Source organism: Aphelocoma coerulescens, chromosome 2, assembly GCF_041296385.1.
Source record: "Aphelocoma coerulescens isolate FSJ_1873_10779 chromosome 2, UR_Acoe_1.0, whole genome shotgun sequence".
Lineage (NCBI taxonomy): Eukaryota > Metazoa > Chordata > Aves > Passeriformes > Corvidae > Aphelocoma > Aphelocoma coerulescens.
Window position 1 is genome coordinate 54683400 of NC_091015.1, and position 16886 is coordinate 54700285.

At 48.1% G+C, this 16886-nt stretch overlaps 1 protein-coding gene across 1 annotated transcript; it reads left to right on the forward strand.

Annotated features, from left to right (window-relative positions):
* The first annotated feature begins 6202 nt into the window (after window positions 1–6202).
* Window positions 6203–14519, forward strand: CLEC3B (C-type lectin domain family 3 member B). Its single transcript, XM_069007536.1, has 3 exons — window positions 6203–6477; window positions 11173–11271; window positions 12593–14519. The coding sequence occupies exons 1-3, from the start codon at window positions 6372–6374 to the stop codon at window positions 12991–12993; spliced, it is 606 nt and encodes a 201-aa protein (XP_068863637.1). The 5' UTR covers window positions 6203–6371; the 3' UTR covers window positions 12994–14519.
* The last annotated feature ends 2367 nt before the right edge of the window (window positions 14520–16886 follow it).

Here is a 16886-nt window from a genome sequence, read left to right on the forward strand (position 1 = left end):
TGTAAATTGACATGGTGCCACTGTCTGCAGTGCCTCCCCTGAGTTTGTGTGTCCTCCCCCAGGTCTTCTGTAGCTGGGTATGCAGGCACAGAGTGAATTGGGGGTCTCAAGTGGTCCTGCGCCTTCTGTGTCACTGCTTCCCATCTGTTGGCATGGAAAAGCAGTGGGGTGAAGTCCGACCCCAGTTCAGATGGGGTCTGCTTCAACCCCTGAGATACAAATAATGAGCCCAGCCAAAAGTATTACAGAGCTGCTAGTTGGTCTCAGCTCCCCTGGAGGTTTGCTGCTACCAGCTCATATCCGAAATGGGTAAACAAAGCTCTGACAGGGGTAAAAGGTCCTACAGCTCTCCCAGTTGATACAGTATCTGCCAAGAAATCTGTGAGACTGTGGTTCTCATGCATGCTAAGGGCTAATTTCTATTTTCTTAGCTCCCTTTAACCCCTCCCTTCTCTTCCAAACAAAAATAGCAGAATTTTAATAGAGACTTCAACTGAGAATGCTCCTGTTCCCATCTGGGCTGGTGGAAAGTTCCATGTGTTGCTGTGCAGATACTGCCACGTTTTCATTGACTCGAGTCCAGTAGAACTAAGAGGAAACATCTGTGGAGTGGGATAGCTCTCTGTTTGTCCCAGAAATTAATTGCTTCTGCTGGGAGTGTCGAGAGGCTGAAAGCTGTGTACTAGAGACGAGGAGTCTAGCAACTCCTGATAGGCTTCTACTCATGTTGCCTAAAAAGCACACACCTGCAATTTACCTGTTTCACAGGGACAGCATTCCCCTCGAAGCAGAAGAGGGCTGGGCTGTAGGCCAGTGGACCTGGCAGATTTACCAATCCCAGGAATCCCGTCAGCCCCTGTTGTGCAGCTACAGTTCAACATTGTAACTGCAGCTTGGGTAGAAGAGGGGACCTCGTTCTGCCCTGTGGGCAGTGGTGGAGGCAGTGGGGAGGAGCGTGGCTGTGCCACCTGCAGTCAGGCTTTAAATGAAGCCTTGCTTCAGCACAGCCTGCTCTAAAGACAAACTGGTGTGAGCCAGAGCTTGCTCACGACTCCCGTGACTCTGGAGCGTGCAAGTCTCTCTTCAAGGGATTTGGCACCTTGATTTGACATAGATAATAGGGTGTTTCTGCATTTGCTCCGTAAACAGCAATTACCCAAGGTTTACCCACTGCTGCTAGGACTGCCTCCAGCTTTTCTCTTGAACTGCAGCAGATGCCACTGCCCTCCTCAGCAGCGGAGTGTTCTCCAGCCCTGCTGTGGCACTGGTTTACTTTGCCTGTGTTAAGCGGCCACTGGCACCCAGAGAGTGAAAGAAGCAAAGCTGTGACTGGTGAAACCAGTCCTTACCCCAGGGCCTGTTCTCTCCATTCCTTTAACACACTGGAGCAAAATTCAAGAGCAGGTCTGCAACTGGTACTGAATCTCTTCAGCCATCAGCCTCTGTGTGATTTCTCACTACTTCCCAACCTTTTGTCTCATAGTGCACTCCTGCCTGATTGCACTCCCTGCCCATGCAAGGCAGCTTTTCCTTCTAAGGCAAAATGTGGCTGCTCCTGTTAGCTGTGCCTCACAGCGGCTTCTCCTTCATCGAAGTCCCAGACCCACAGTGATAGTGCTGAGCCACAGCAGGGTACTTTGGTATGGGTCTCCCCACAGAGAAACTGCAGTGCCTTGGGTTTTCCTTGGATCTGCATTTCTAGCTATTTTCTTGGAGCTGTGTTTCTAGCTATCCAGGAACAAAGATGTTTTTGCTGTTCCTGCAAAACATCATTAGAATCTCAAACATGCTGCTAATGACTCCCTGGTGATGGTTTAAACCTCCATTTCATTGACTGGAATACTTCTTAATAAAGCTGTGGTTATCTTTCAAGCTCTATGAATATCTCTGTTGCTATCCTGATCTCAAGATTTGAGTAAGATCAACAGCACAGGCATGGCTGAGTTTTCATGTCACGCCATTTGTTGATGAGATTTGATTTCCATTATTTAGACAGAGATCATCATAGTTGCTGCAGCCCCTTAGCTTGTACCTTCAGAGGGCTAAGGGGAATTCTCAGGCCCTTTCTGATTTCTTCCATCCAGCTGGCTGTGGCAGGGACCACAGCCAAACCAGTGTGCTCAGGCATTGGAGGTACTTGGAACCACCAGTCTGCAGATCCTCCCTTCCAGAGGAGCTCTCTCACTGCCCCTTCTTTCTGTGTTTTGTCAAATGGTAAGTGGGTATTTCCACGGTTGGAAACCTGTGGGTTGAAAAGTCATGATTTAAGTCCTACCTTTCTTCCTTCCCTCCAGCGAAAGACCAACTTTAACCTAATGAGGCTTTTCAAGACCATGGGTTGCTTTCTTCCTGCTGGCTGATCATGGAAACTTTTCTCTAAATTCAAAAATTAAGGAATTCATGAGGCTGAAGTTGAAATTCTTTTCTAATCCATAATTCAGCATCCACAGCGATATGAAAGCAAACCAATGCTCAAAAGGTGAGAACGACATGAAATAAGGGCCTAAGATGACAGAGATGCTGTCTGCTTGCCAGTCCAAAAATACTGACATCAAGTTCAGTGGTGACCTCACTTGAACTGGTGCTGTGGCAGGCAGTGGACCTAGACAGTTAGGAATCCCTCCAGACTTCTGGTGTTTTTGACACTTCAGTATGGTTTTCCTTTGGCTGTTTGGACTTTGGGATCTGGGTGATGGGCAAACACAATGCAGTGAAGACAGACAGATGACCTTTAGCCTACAGGAGCTGCAGTCTCCAAACAAAAGGGAGTGTGAGTCTTTTGGTGCAGCTCCTTTCCAAACAGAAGGATTTTTAAACGGCTGATACTACTTAAAGTCAAGTGCTCCATGTTTGCGTCTGGTTTAAAGCCTAAGGATCTACTGTAGAATGGATCCTTCTGTCCTGTAGCCCTTGGTGAACGTGGGCTACAGGGATGTGAGCTGTGCTTGCCATGGGATATGATGGGAAGGTCCCCTCCTTAGGCTCAGAGCCAGTTTCCTAAAGTTGCTGCTGGATTTAACATTTTGGCAAAATCCTTGGTTTTCCCCATCATTGTCCTTATGAAAACCGCCCTTTCCTGAACTACTATTGCATTTCTTCTTGATTGGTCTCCAAAACAATGATCCATAGATTTGGCTCTCTCCATTTTAACCGGTTCTGATGTTTATGCTGGTGGAAATCAGGAATGATGCCAGCACGAGTTCAGGCAGCAGCTAATGAATATCAGCAATTTTATTTTCTTCTGCTAGCCCCACTTCCTCACAGAGTGTTTTTTACTGTCCACTGCTGTTTCTCTCCTGTTCTTCTTTGAGGTTACTGTGGTGCCATTGATGCACAGATCACACCCCTGCAGAGTGGATGTCACAGAATCACAGAATATTCTAAGTTGGAAGGGACCCACAAGGATCAAGTCCAACTCTTAAATGAATGGCCCGTACAGGGATTGAACTCACAACCCTGGCACTTTTAGCACCAGGCTCTAATGGACTGAGCTAATCTCAAGGGAGCAGAGGTGTGAATCCCAGTGTGCTGCCCCAGCCATGGATCAGGCCCCCAAGCTGCAGGGCCCCGCACGTAAAGGTGCTTTGGGTCTCCCCTTTGCTCTCAGTGCTGGCAGGGGAGGCAGGAGCCTTCCCAGAGGAGGGGGGGCTTCAGGGAAAGAGCTGGCATCATTCAGCATTGAGGTGGCCTGCCTTTGAACTGGTGACTGAGCCCTGAAAGGCCAGGTCTGGTGACTGCTGATCTTGATAATAACCGTGTGAATGCTGTTACCCAGTGCACCCTTGCGCTTTCCAGCCATTGTGCGGAGGCGCTGCCTCATTTCTTGGCTTGGCCATACCTGCTCTTTTCCTAGGAGCCAAAGCAAAATAGCCTCTGATCTCTCTGCCCATTTCCTTGCCTAGCTGGGCACAAAATCACAGGTCTGCATTGCTGCCAGGAGCATCCAGCTTCCTTTGTGGGCTTATTCCAACTACTGCTTTGCTAACTGAAAGCCTTCCAAATTCAGCATCACAGCCTTCTTACTGGGTTTCCCAAAGCCACGTAAACTTTTCTGTCTGCTTCCCTGCAGTGCTGGAATGGTTTCCATAAGCATAAGTTCTTCTACCCTCTTTTTTTCATCTCAAACCAGTTACCTTGCAATTAACAGGAGTTGCTCTCTAACCAGGAGACCGGGCTTGAAACCAGGGAGTAAAGTGCCTTTAGTGGGAAGTAAAATCCGTAATTGCACAGATGCTAAAAATCGTGGACAAAACCTTGGTTTTTTGGCATAATTTTAGCATTTTGGCTGATGACTTCCAGCACTATTAGTTCATCTAATAAAAAGGATTACCTCTACTCACCTCCCACGCCTCTTACATAGAAGTGTGAATCATCAGGATCTCAAGAGCAAATGGCCATTGGGAGTCCTATTATTTAACTGGAACCTCTGGCTTCAGCAGGAGCTTGGGCAGGGGATGGCTGTTCTCTGAAGAATCCTCATTCTGGATCCAACGCAGCAACACTTCTGCTTGCTCCCATCAGCTGGGTTGGTGGGGGTTTATGAGCTTTTGTCATGTCAAGGATTCTTATTTTCAGTCTACATTGGACAGAATTGGGGCAACACCCCCTGTGGATAGGTGTTAAGCTGGAGACAAGTGTTTTGAGTATACTTATTTTCATTTTTCTAATTTTTCAAGAAAAAATATGGTGGCATACAGCACAGGACCTGCTGGCTGGTGCAGGGAGGGGCCCCCTTGGTCCAGACCTGTTCTTCAGGGACTAGTGGAAAGCCACTCTGCCCTTCTTTTTTCAGCTGGGCAAAACTCCAGTGGGCCCCAGCCACACGGAAATCTGAGGTTGGGGATTGCTGTCAGACTCCACACCACAGCCATCCGTTTCATGGGCAGTAGCAAAGGGAGCATTTTGGTTTTTTCCCCAGCTTGGCAGCACATGAATCAAAGCAAAGGCAGGCAAGCATATCTGGTGCCAAGGAAAACTGGGAGGTACTGAGTTACCAAAAGTACTTTCAACTGTCAAGGAAAGGGAACGTGTATGTGTATGTAGGTGTCTGCCATTTTCTTGGGCTCTATCCATCCCATTTTGGGATAGTCCAGGCAGGAGAACAGTAAATCCCTAAAATACGTATTTTCCACTTTAAATTTGAGTGACAGTTGGTGCATGTGGTAAAGGGCAGTGAAAATCAAACTGTTCCTCCTATGCTTCAAAAGTTGGGACTGCAAGAGAGCTCTCTTCAGCCAAAACATCAAGGCAGGAATTTTCCCTATTCAGTAGAAGTGTGAGGCAGGGTAACACCATGGTTGCCAAACTAACTTAATGGCAGCTCTTTTTCCAGTCACATCCCAGCTTATCTTGGACTTTTTATGTTCCTACAACTCCAGAAGTTCACATTGTTCTGGGTGGCATCTTGCCTTAAATTATCAGAAAACTTTTAAGGTTAATGGCTGATGTCTGGAGCACTTTGTTCTTCAAAATGCCCATCCCTTCTCTCCTCCCTCTACATGAATTTCCTCCACTTGTTCAAACTGCTGCTTTTCCTCCTGTGGGAAGGACTTAGCTGCTTGTGCTGCAGCTGCTGAAGGACCACACCACCCCAAAAAACAGTCAGTGGTCTTGGTATAGGCTGCAGAGCTGCTCAGCACAGCCCAGCTGCTCCAAGAAGTCAGGCTGGGAACCTGCAAAGGGGTCTGTGGGAGAATGGCTTTTTGTGGAACATGTGCCCCTTATCCCAAGTCCCACTCATCCCATGGAGAAGCAATGACAGCAGGACGACCCTATCAAAGCCACAGTGGAACTGCTTTTTAGAGGGGTAAGAGCCGCCCTACACTGTGAGCAGGGAGCCGGGGTGCTCAGTCCCCCCAGGTGCTCCCTCTGCCTCTGTGGGTGCCGGCACATTCCTTAGGGCATCCCTGCTGAGGGGCGGGGGACAGGTGGTCCCTCTCTGTCCCCTCAGCCACCCGAGCGCTGTTTCGCACCTCACGTTGCCGTCGCCATCGCTGACACATGAGAGCAAACTTGTGGCATTTTGCTAAAAGCCATAGGAAATCGTTCCAGCTATACACCCAGCCTTTCCTGATGTTTAGCTTAGCAGACTGTCGGTACATTCATTCCCCTTCTTCTTCTTCTTTTTTTTTCCTTTTTTTTTTTCCTTTTTAACAAAAACAAGCAGCGTGCTAGGAGCTGCAAGCCCTCTGGGAGGTTTTCAGCCTTGGCCGGAGCCGCCTGACCCCCCCCGGGGCCGGGAGGCTGCCGCTGGCCCGGGCTCAGCGGGAGGCTTGCTGGGACAGTCATTCCTGACTCCAGCCGGTGTCCAGGCGGCGGTGTGCGGGCAGAGCGGAGCCACTGCAGCTCCGCTCGGACCAGACGGCAGCGGCATGGCGCTCCGGGGAGCCTGCCTCCTCCTCTGCCTCCTCTCCCTCTCCCAGGTCTCCGGCCAGCAGAACGGCAAAGTCCGGCAAAAACCGGCGGCTGCCAAGAAAGGTAAGGGGCAGCGGCACCTTCCCTGCAAGGAAGACTTGCAGGGCTTGGGGGGGGGGGGTTGCAGTCAGCCCACTCGTTTGGGCATTTAAGAGTGCTTGAGTGAAACTTCAGAAAAAGCATCTAAAAACCTAATAAAGTGGTTTCCTCCCACCCTCCTCCGTGGGAATTATTGTGTAGCTCTTCTGTAAAACAATGAGAGTATTGAAACGGTTTTGGTGGGTTCCTAACTTGAATAAATTTGTTGGGACAGCTTGGTCGGAATTTCAGAGGGAACTCATTTTTCATGTTCCCTCTAAGGTTCATCCCAAACTTTTCCTCTACTAAACTCTCCCTTTGAGTAACCCGCCCCCCCCCCCCCCCAATTCATTTTTCAGAAGCAAGTAAGTGGCAGATGACAGACAATTCTGGAGACAAAAGCAGGCAGAAAACATACAATCCTTGAAGCATCAACAATGTTCTTCATTTAAAAACACTGGCCTCGGGTGTATTTCACACCAGACATGAGCTCTGTCTACTCAGTCTTGACAGACAGCAGTGCACACACAAAGATGCCTGGGTTTTCTATTCCTTCGTGGGTTTGTTTTTCCTTTTCTTCTCCTGTTTTCCGCCTGTCCCATCCTTTCTCCTTCTGACTCAATGCACATTAAGTACAGGAGAAGGCAGGTGAGGTGAGGAAGCAGCATGTGAGCCTGTCTGCCCGATGTGTCCAACCTCAGTTGCGTGGGCTTGGACCGCTTCTGGCAGGCGCTTTCCTGCTTGGAATGAAGTGGGGAGCAAGGAAGAGGCATCCTTGGAATTCACTTGGCCAGGCTGCTCTCTACACTCACCCAGTGGCTATTTTTGTCAAATTTCATCTTTGAGAAAATTTTGCCTTTTCTCCCATTAGATCTTTCTATGAATTCACAAACTTAACTGCTTATTCCACATCTTATTCTGCAGGACATGGAATAACAGAGAAAACAGTCTATGACTGTTTTCTAGAGCAAAAAATACCCCCTTGGGCTCATATAGGACACACATGCATTGGACTCACTGGAGGTACTAGGAGAGAGACATTTCTTAAGAGAAATCCTGGTTTTCTCTAGGTGTCATTGCAACTGCTGTTTGTAATTGATTAGTGACAAGAAGGTAGGAGAAAAATCACCTTTTTGACAGGAAAATTTGGCTCTGATTTAAAAACTTTTGAGGGGGGTGTCCTGAAAATCAAGCCATTTGGACCAGCTGGTGGCAGGTTTTACTCAGAATTCCTTTTCAAATGAGAGGTCTTATTTTGTGTGGAGAAAAGGGAAAAACCCAGCAACTTGGCATTTTTGACCAGTCGCATCCAGCCCCACAGGGGATCAGCTGCCCCACTTTCACTGGAAACTTCCAGTATTTCTTGGTTAATATTTTTCAGATTTTTACCAGTGCCAGGGGGTGGGAAAAGAGGGAGAAAAGTGCTAAAAATCCCCTATAAAACTCGTCTTCGCCTCCAGCCCCTCTCCACCTCCAAGCCTGCCTGCCCAGCCACCACAGGGACTAGGGCTCAGCCACTTCTGCTCTGAGCAATGGCAGGATGGCCCCATCCCATCCTCATCCAGGCCTCTAGTACCCCGGTCCTGGTTCCACCCCTGCACTTTGCCTGGGAGGGTCAGGCAGGGCAAAGCCACTGGAGGGTTGGGGTGTTTGGCTGGGATTATTTTTTTAATCTGTACAGCCAAACCAAAAATGTTAGAAAAGAAAGCACTGCTTTGAGCCAAGCTTTTTATGTTTCTTTTTCCTTTTTTTTTTTTTTTTGGTAATTATTGCTTACATTTGGTTCTGCTTCAGAATGAAAAATGATGCTATTTCAATTTGGGAAAGCCAAACCACAGTATTTAGAAAATGCTGAGACAGCACATTCAGTTTGCCTGCTGTTGTGTTTTTCCCCCTCAAATTACTCCCCAGTTATGGTTCCAAATGCAGTAGCTCAGCAAACTCTCCCTGAGCCCCAATGTCTTGGGGTACAGATGGGATTTGCCCTTGTCTGGCAGCTCTGGATGTCTCATCCAAAAGAATTGCCAGGGGAGGAAGGCACGGACATCCCTGCCAGTGTTGACACCCCATGGCTTCGGGTGCAGGCACCAGCCCCAGAGGGGCTCCCCTTGATCACAGCCATCATGGGGTGCTGGGGTCAGGGAAAGGAGCATCTTTGCATAGCTCTCATATGTATTTCTAAGGTAACTGGAGACAGAAATCGGAGTCCGGATGCTTAAATCAGTGGATAGGGACTAATTTGGGCTTCACTCCTAATGCCACCTACTGCCCAAAATTTTGGTGTACTCTTGTCTGGGTGCTCTTCCCTGAAAACGCCTGTGAATATTTACACTGCTGTAAATCCAGTGTGGGTGTGTTCAGTCTCCTCCTTTGATGCAGGGACAGACTGCAATATGGGACCTTACTATTCCACTTGGTACATTCGGGGAAATGCCTGGTGTCTGAAGAAATGGCCAGAGAGGTTTGATGACAGGTGTTGTGAACCAGAGCAATGCTCATTTCTCTGAGGGACAGATAGCTGTTTGGATCTCCAGGCAAAGCTAAGAAACCCATATATATATATATCCAAATTTCATACAGGAATAGTTAAAACATTAAGTACAGAGGGATCTGTTCGTTATTCACCATATAATTAGAATGGGTGAAAGCTCCCATTTGTAGCTTTAAATACATTTCTGGCCAGGCTTTTAAACCAACAGACTGTTGCGACCCACATCCTTCTGTGAGTCTCCTTTTGATCCTGCCTCTGCCCACACTTAATCCTGCTGCTCACGGTGAGCTGCACAAGGGCCCACTCCAGCTCCCACGGGAGCATCAGCATCCTGTACGCCAGCTTCCGTCACAGAAAACCCAAACTGTAAACAGGCTTGATCCCAGGCTTCAGGAGATGAGCCTTGAGGAAATGACAGCACCAAGACAAAAACCCGTGGCAATAAAATAGACAACACAATGTCTGTTGATGTAGCCATGGTCCTCACTTTATAGCTGAAGGGCGAGTTAGCCAGTCCTGGCTCTCCATGAGACACCCCAGTGAATGCACTGCTGCAGGAACATCTTGTGGCCCAGGATTTGGAAATGAGGTACTGAAAAGGGACTCTTAGGTGGTTATCTAGGAGATATGTCACCTGTCATGGCAGGGACCCTCAAGGTGGGAACCCACCTGCAAATCCAGCTGGAACGCCATAAGGAGCTGCCCCAGCAAGAGTCATTGGCTGGGCATGATCTGCCATGGCCTTTGGATGTTACTTAAACCTTAGAACATTTGTTCTGCTGCAAGACAGGCTTGCACAGAAAAAAACCCCATGATTAATGAGCCATTTCTCACAAAGTGTTTTCATCAAAGGCAGCAAAATAATATCTAGTGCCTCAGTGTTAAGTGAATCCATTAAAATTAACTGAGCAACAAGTAAAGCAGCTTAATGCTCTTCTCCTGATGTATCTGGCTTTTCATATTCATGGCACCATGTAATCTTGGGTTGGTGGTTTTGGTCCGCATCCAAGCTGCTTCCCCACTTGCCTAGCTTGGTGCCTCAGCTCCTTGGCCCTTAAGGAAGCCCCTCCTACTGCATTCCTGGGCAAGCTGTCCCCTTTCCTTTCACCCCATGAGAGCTACTAGATGCTTACGTGAGAACTACTAGAGGCATACAATTGCCTCAATGTCCAATCTCCCACCACCTTCAAGGTGTAAAGGGTCAGTTTGCTCCAGTCTAGGAGAAATCCAAGTACTGATTAAGAACTGGTTGGAGCCATTGCAGAAGCAGCACACCTAGCAAGATGTAGGCTTTGGTAGCCAGCCGCACCCAGCTCCCCAGCCAAAGAGGCATCTTCTCACAGCAGGAGAGCAGCTCTGGACAGTGTTTGGATACCTACACTGGGGGTGATGAAGGTAGAGATGAGGCAGCTGTGATGGTCCAAAGGATGGTGTGGTTGGTGGGCAGAGGCTGGTGGCTGGTGGTGCAGAGGCAGATCTAGTGGAGGTACTGCAGCCCTTCCAGCCCCTTCATGCTGAGCATCAGCCTGGTGAGCAAAATGCTTTCCTACCAATCCACCAATGACAGCGGACAAGAGGTGGGCACAGCCAGGACTGCATACAAGGAGCATCATGTGTTAGGGTGTTTGAGGGAAGCCAGGAGGGTGTGCTGTGAAGACAGAGAGAGCATGTTTTTGAGGAATTGGAAAAAATAAGTCCTTTTCATTATTAGCTTCAAGTTGCCCACAAAACACTCGTGTGTGACAGGATTTCTGTTCAGGCAGGGCAGCATCAGATGGTGTGCTCCTGCATTTTGGGAGCTCGACCCCAATGCAGCACCACCCCAGATGACTGCTCTACACAGGGGTGTCAGAGACAAGCCTGCACCTTGCAGTGCTCATGCATGTGACCTCCTTCCCAGCACTGCAGTGGCAACCCAAAGGGTGAGCCCTGCAGCAGGAAGCCCCATGGAGTGCACAGCCCCAAAACCTGAACCAGGAAAACAAGTTCGTTATTGATAGCAGAACCAGGCTGTCAAGCAAATGCTCTGATGGATGTGCAAGGGGACACAGGTGCTGACTTTGTGGATTCCTTTTGTTTAAGCTTCTCTGAGGGCAAAGAAACATGGCGTTTTGATGATAGGAACAGATTTGGTTGCCTCCCCTGGGATGCAACCAATATTTGTGCTTTTTCTTTGATTCCTGCAACAGATGGTGTGAGCCTCAAAATGATTGAAGACCTGAAGGCCATGATTGACAACATCTCTCAGGAGGTTGCTCTACTGAAGGAAAAGCAAGCACTCCAGACAGGTAAAGGGCTTGCTGAAGAACACATGGCTTTTGCTTTGAGAGAGGAGCTGCTCATAAAGTGGCTGCAATTGCTCCACACGTCTTGCTGAGACATGCCCAAGCACCCCACAGCAACAAGCCCATCATGGGGAGAGAGGCTGGGGGATCAAAGCAGAGTGTGGGTCTCTGCAATTCCTCCTCAGGCAGTTAATGATGGGAGTTGTGCTGTGTGGGGCCCTCCTCTTCACGCGCTTCCCATTGGTACAGCTATGGATATTTCTATGGTGCTAAGCCAGATGTTCATTTTCCTTTATGAGGTGGAAGGATGGGATTTGGATTAGTCTGTGCTTTAACCAAATGTAATTTACTCTTTTATGTGAGCCCCAGTGAAATGGCGACCTGGTCTCTGATACATACCATGGTATTGCCCAGGGAACTGCACTGCAGGTCAGTCCTGCTTCATTAAACATACACTGAGGACAGTCCCAAAGTGTCCATCTTCAAGACATGCCCCATAGTTATTCTGTGCAAACTCCACTGACATCAATAGGAGTAGGATTTGCAAAACATGAAGCAGAAATGAGACGAAAATGCAAATTAAGGAGAATTTTCTCGTTAAAAGGAACACAAGCAAAATCAAGGCTTTAGTTCCAAGCTCACATTCATTGAGAAGTAATTGGTCTGGATATTAATGTGTGGCTCTGATTAGGTATTGTTTGGCTACAGTACCCAGCACTCTCAAGGTTTAGAGCTTAAAGAAAAACAAAATAAATTGATATCCTTAACACTAAAATCAGAGGCAAGTAGAAATTTCCTCTGAAGACCTCAAGCTATGCAAGCACAACGCTTCTGATCAAAGCTTATTAAAAAAGACTTTTTTTTCATCTTGCATAATTAAGATTATTTAATTGGCATGCAGGCTTTTTCCCAAAACACTCCAACACTCGGCGGTGGCCATGACAAACCTTATTTCCAACAAATTCATCAGAGAAAGAGTGGCATTGGCAGGGGAAGAACAAGGCCGCGGCAAGGGGCAGGAGGACCATGCTGTGCCTCTGCTCCAGCAACAGCAGAGCCCAGAAGGGTGGCAGGGGCACCCTGAAAATCCATTTCACCCAATGGTTTGTAGAGGGGGAGGGCATGTCCCCATGACTGTGAACTGCCCTGCATGGGAGGGAGAGGGGCCCTTGGAATCCCGTGCTGCCAAGGGTCACTGTGCAGCCTAAAAAATTAAGTTTGCAGCCTGGCTGCTGGGTTTGCTGCCGCTGCTTCTTCCTGGGCATCATTTTTAAACCAAATTCTCTTTCTGTCTTTTTATTCTGTTCATGTGGTAACCTCTCAGTTTGCCTGAAAGGCACCAAAATTCACCTAAAATGCTTCCTGGCATTTTCGGAGACCAAGACATACCACGAGGCCAGCGAAAACTGCATCTCTCAGGGCGGCACGCTCAGCACGCCCCAGAACGGCGAGGAGAACGATGCCCTCTACGACTACATGCGCAAGAGCATCGGCTCGGAGGCCGAGATCTGGCTGGGCCTCAATGACATGGCCGCGGAGGGCAAGTGGGTCGACATGACAGGTAGCCCCATCCGCTACAAGAACTGGGAGACTGAAATCACCACCCAGCCCGACGGTGGCAAGCTGGAAAACTGTGCAGCTCTGTCGGGGACCGCCATCGGCAAGTGGTTCGACAAGAAGTGCCGAGAGCAGCTGCCCTACATCTGCCAGTTCATGATCGTGTAGGGGCGGGGCGTCCCCCTGCCCGCCGCAGCCTGGATGTACCCTCTGGGCAGCAGGATTATGAAGCTGTAGCTGTGTGTACACGTCCATGCACATCGCACACCCACATGCACGTGTTCCAGTAGAGTCACCCTTTGCAAAGAGAGTTGCCGCGGCTCGCTGTCGGGTTATAGAGTGCTAGAGCATTTCCTTCGGCCACATCCAGCCCTGTTCACAGCTGCACTGCTCTTCCTAAGGCACGATTTATAGATATATTTTTTTACACAGGGAATTTATTAGGACAGCTCAGTTGTTTTGGCACAGTGCAGCAGTCCAGCCTGTCATCCAGCTGCCTTGGTGGCCCAGGGCTGTCACTCTGCAGTGTCCTTTCCCATTTTGCTGAGCTCTCTTGGGACACCAGCATAGCCAGTTTCTGCTTTCTTCTCTTGTTTTGCTTCCTCATAAGCCCTGGCAGCAATCTGTGGGAGCTCCTTGTTTCTCACAGTGTCCTGATTCAGCCTTGTAAGGATCAAGGTCCTGTCTCAATGGGCAGAGGGAGCTACTCCTGCTTTGCATTGAGAGATACCATTGGGCTTATTTGGCATGGTACCAGCTGCTCAAGAGGTTGTCCAACTAGTCATCTTATGTTCATGAATAACTTGGCAAGTTACAGGCATGTTTGGTCCTTTTCTCACCAGCCAGAAGCCAGTTTCACTGACTTCAGTGGAAGAGCAAGACCCATTGCCAGATATTTGAAAAAAATCCCATCGGAAGCTTTTTTTGTGCTGCAGTATTAAGGGGGAAACAGTGATGACTTGGAGCATAGTTAGTCAACTATATTATTGGAAATAGAAGATGTATGTATTACATAAATAACATAAATGTAGTACTATTAGGGAATATGTTGCTATATAAAAACAACTATGTATTGAAAACAAGCCCTAGGACAACTCACTCCAGCAGCTTAGGAATGACCTGGCCTGTTTGTATGATGGGAACCCAGATGAACTAGTCCAGTCTTTGCTGGTCCAGGTACGGTCCCTGGCAAACATAAATCTGCTGAGCACTGTTTGTGCCAATATATTCATGCCCAGATGAAGGTCTGACCTCAGTGATTTTTTTACTGAGAAAAGGTTTAAAGTAAAAAAAAAAAAAAAAACAAACTTAAATAAACAGCAATGGTGGGAAAGAAGTGCAGCTCACCCTGGCAGCTTAACAAAGCTTTGCTGGCTGTTGGCTAAAAGGTATCAGTGGTCCTTTGCTGTCCAGTGCTTGGTAATAACCCTTCCAGTTTGGGTCATACACCCTGCACTTCCAGGTTGGAGGTGTCAAGACAGGATCCTGCCCATGGGACAGGATTCCACTTTTGCTGCTTTGTATAAAAGCAGCATGGTGTTAGGTCTTCCAAGACATCAAGTCTGAGCCAAGCTGGAAACACACACACACACACACACACACAAATGCAGAGTGCACGCTTCTGAGGTTGTCATTGCCAAACTCTCCGCTGTTCAAATGACTATAAAATAAAAATATCTATATAGCTTGCTGAAGGAATGGAGTTGTGTCAGTGTGATTGGAGTGCTTTCTCCTTCTTTTCTTTCTCTTCAGAGCAGCTCCAGGGATCTGTCTGAAGGCTGGAGATAACAAAGACAGAGGGGAAAAGCAGAAAGTGAGAGCCTCCCACCCTGTAATACACTTTATAGGCTTCTCCTCCTCCTGCCCCGTTATCATCCCAGTCACATGCCATACACAGAATACAGGCAGGGAATCCTTTTATAAGAAAATAAGATTTCCTTCCTCGCTTCCCTTGCTGCTGGTAAATTTCATTCTGAAATACAGGCTAACCCAGAAGGGAGGTCCTTCCCTCAGCTCTGTTTGGCAGCAGTAGTGGTGCCGGGAGAGGTGGCACCTCAGGTCCCAGCATGGAGCCAGTCCTTCCCAGGCTGCCTCCCACCTCCTCCGCAATGAGCAGAGCTGCAGCAGAACCAAGAGTCCCTCTCCTTCACCCACTGAGGTGGTGATGACTTCCTCCTCCTCCTCCTTCTCTTCCTCCTCTCCAGTGTCCCATGTAGGAGACAAGACCATCCATGTAGAACACGGTGCCTCACACCAGTCTGTGAAGTTTCAACATCTGCAGGACCACATGTGAAATTAGGTCTCTTTTGCACAGCCCTCCAGTGAGCTTTACTTTGGACCCTGCTCCTGACGTTTTCTAAGACTCTTTGCTGTAGGTCATGGTTACACCCTACAAGCCAGCTTGTCTCAGTACAAATCCTCTAGTTCCTTTGGCAGATGTTCCCTCCATATTTTGAGATACACATGAAGGCAAAGCAGCAATGCTGGAAGTGTTGCTGGCTTTAATCCTGACTGGTCATAAACCACAAGGTCTTAAAACACAAATGTGTGGTCAGAGAAATAAAACAGAGGGCTTTTATGGGAGCCCAGAAACGAAAAAGGAACCGAGTGAAAGCCATGGGCCCTGGCAATGCTGAGCTTCGGGGAAGTTGTGGGTGCTGGAGCTGGACCATCTTTGTGTGGAGTGTAAATCTGAAAAACAGCCATGGAGATGGATGCCAAAGGATATTCCCAGAGAGGACATGAAGGAGTCAATCTGTCAAATCTAAAAAATAACAAGTCGCTCTCAGTAGATGTCTTGCTCGTATCTCTCTTGCTCTCTATTTTCACAAAGCTAAGCTCCTGCCAGCACCATTCCTCATGGATGTTTTGCTCTTCTGAAGCTGGGAGGAGCACTGGGAAGGATGGCTTTGCACCTGCTGTACTTGTTGGATCCAGGATGACAGAACTGACCTTGTCGTTTCAGTGCTACATTTATAAGTTTGATATTATTCTTACAATCTTCTTCATACTGTACATTATGAACTAGAAATCTTCTTTGAAAAGCTAAAGAGAAGGAATTTCTAGAAGATTCCTCAGCCTTGCTTACCACAGCAATGTTTTTTGTGTCCCACCGTGTGTTTTGTGGTCAGAGGGAATGCCAGCATGGAGGGATTGAACAGGGGATTCTGGCTGCCTCCATAGGGAAACTGTTCCAAGCACACATGGTCTCTCTGCTGGGGGCCAGGACAGGAACCACTTTTTTGATCTTCCATTAAATCCTTTGGCACTCAAGCCAGAGTGGAACATATGCTGTCCACAAAGTGTGGTCTCAGCCAAAGGCATGCAGACTAATGGAACGAAACCTCAGCTCTTTCCCCCAGGAAAAGGAAATGTGGAAGTGATCATGTCTGAACCAATGTATTGTGATGCCTGCAATCCCTAATGAACCTCATGTTGTTAAAAATAGATGTTGTATAAGACCTTGTGCCACTGATGGCAACGCTCAGCTGCTTGTGGCTCTGTGACACAGCAGAGGAAAGATGAAACATGAAATGTACATATATTTATATAAACAAAAGAATAAAAGTTACTGGGTGAGCCTACAGGTGCTCCCCCAGCACTATGCCATCCACAGCTTACTTCAACAGAGCTGCACTAACCCGCCCCACTGATTGCCCCCAGCCCAATTCACCCTGGTCTGAATGTTCAGGATCTGGTCTAGGTCTTTGCCTGAAGGTCCAAGAAAGGACCAAATGAGTCAGAGTGAAATGGCTAAAACCATAAAACAGGTAATACCTTTCCAAAGTCTCCCTCTGCAGGAGGGGCAGAACAGCACAGTAGTCACACACGTCAGCAGCCAGGTTGCTTTTGGCTTCAGTCAGTGAAAGGGCTGGGCAGGCAAAGGTAGGTAAGAATTTGGGAGTTGTGAGCCAAAAGCTTGTTTTGAGCTTCGAACACTTTTGTGGGACTTGGTAGTAATCCTAACAAGAAACCCAACCCCACATCTCTGCTCCTTGTGCGTCTCCACTCAGCCTGGGCATTACTCAGACCAGAGGTTCTCTCTACATCAGGTGCACCCT

What these genes read in the sequence shown, in the direction of transcription:
- CLEC3B (XM_069007536.1), top strand. Translation starts at nt 6,372, where the DNA reads ATGGCGCTCCGGGGAGCCTGCCTCCTCCTCTGCCTCCTCTCCCTCTCC. An exon ending in ACCGGCGGCTGCCAAGAAAG is followed by an intron (nt 6,478 to 11,172) that starts GTAAGGGGCAGC and finishes TTCCTGCAACAG; the next exon opens with ATGGTGTGAGCCTCAAAATG. An exon ending in AAAGCAAGCACTCCAGACAG is followed by an intron (nt 11,272 to 12,592) that starts GTAAAGGGCTTG and finishes GTAACCTCTCAG; the next exon opens with TTTGCCTGAAAGGCACCAAA.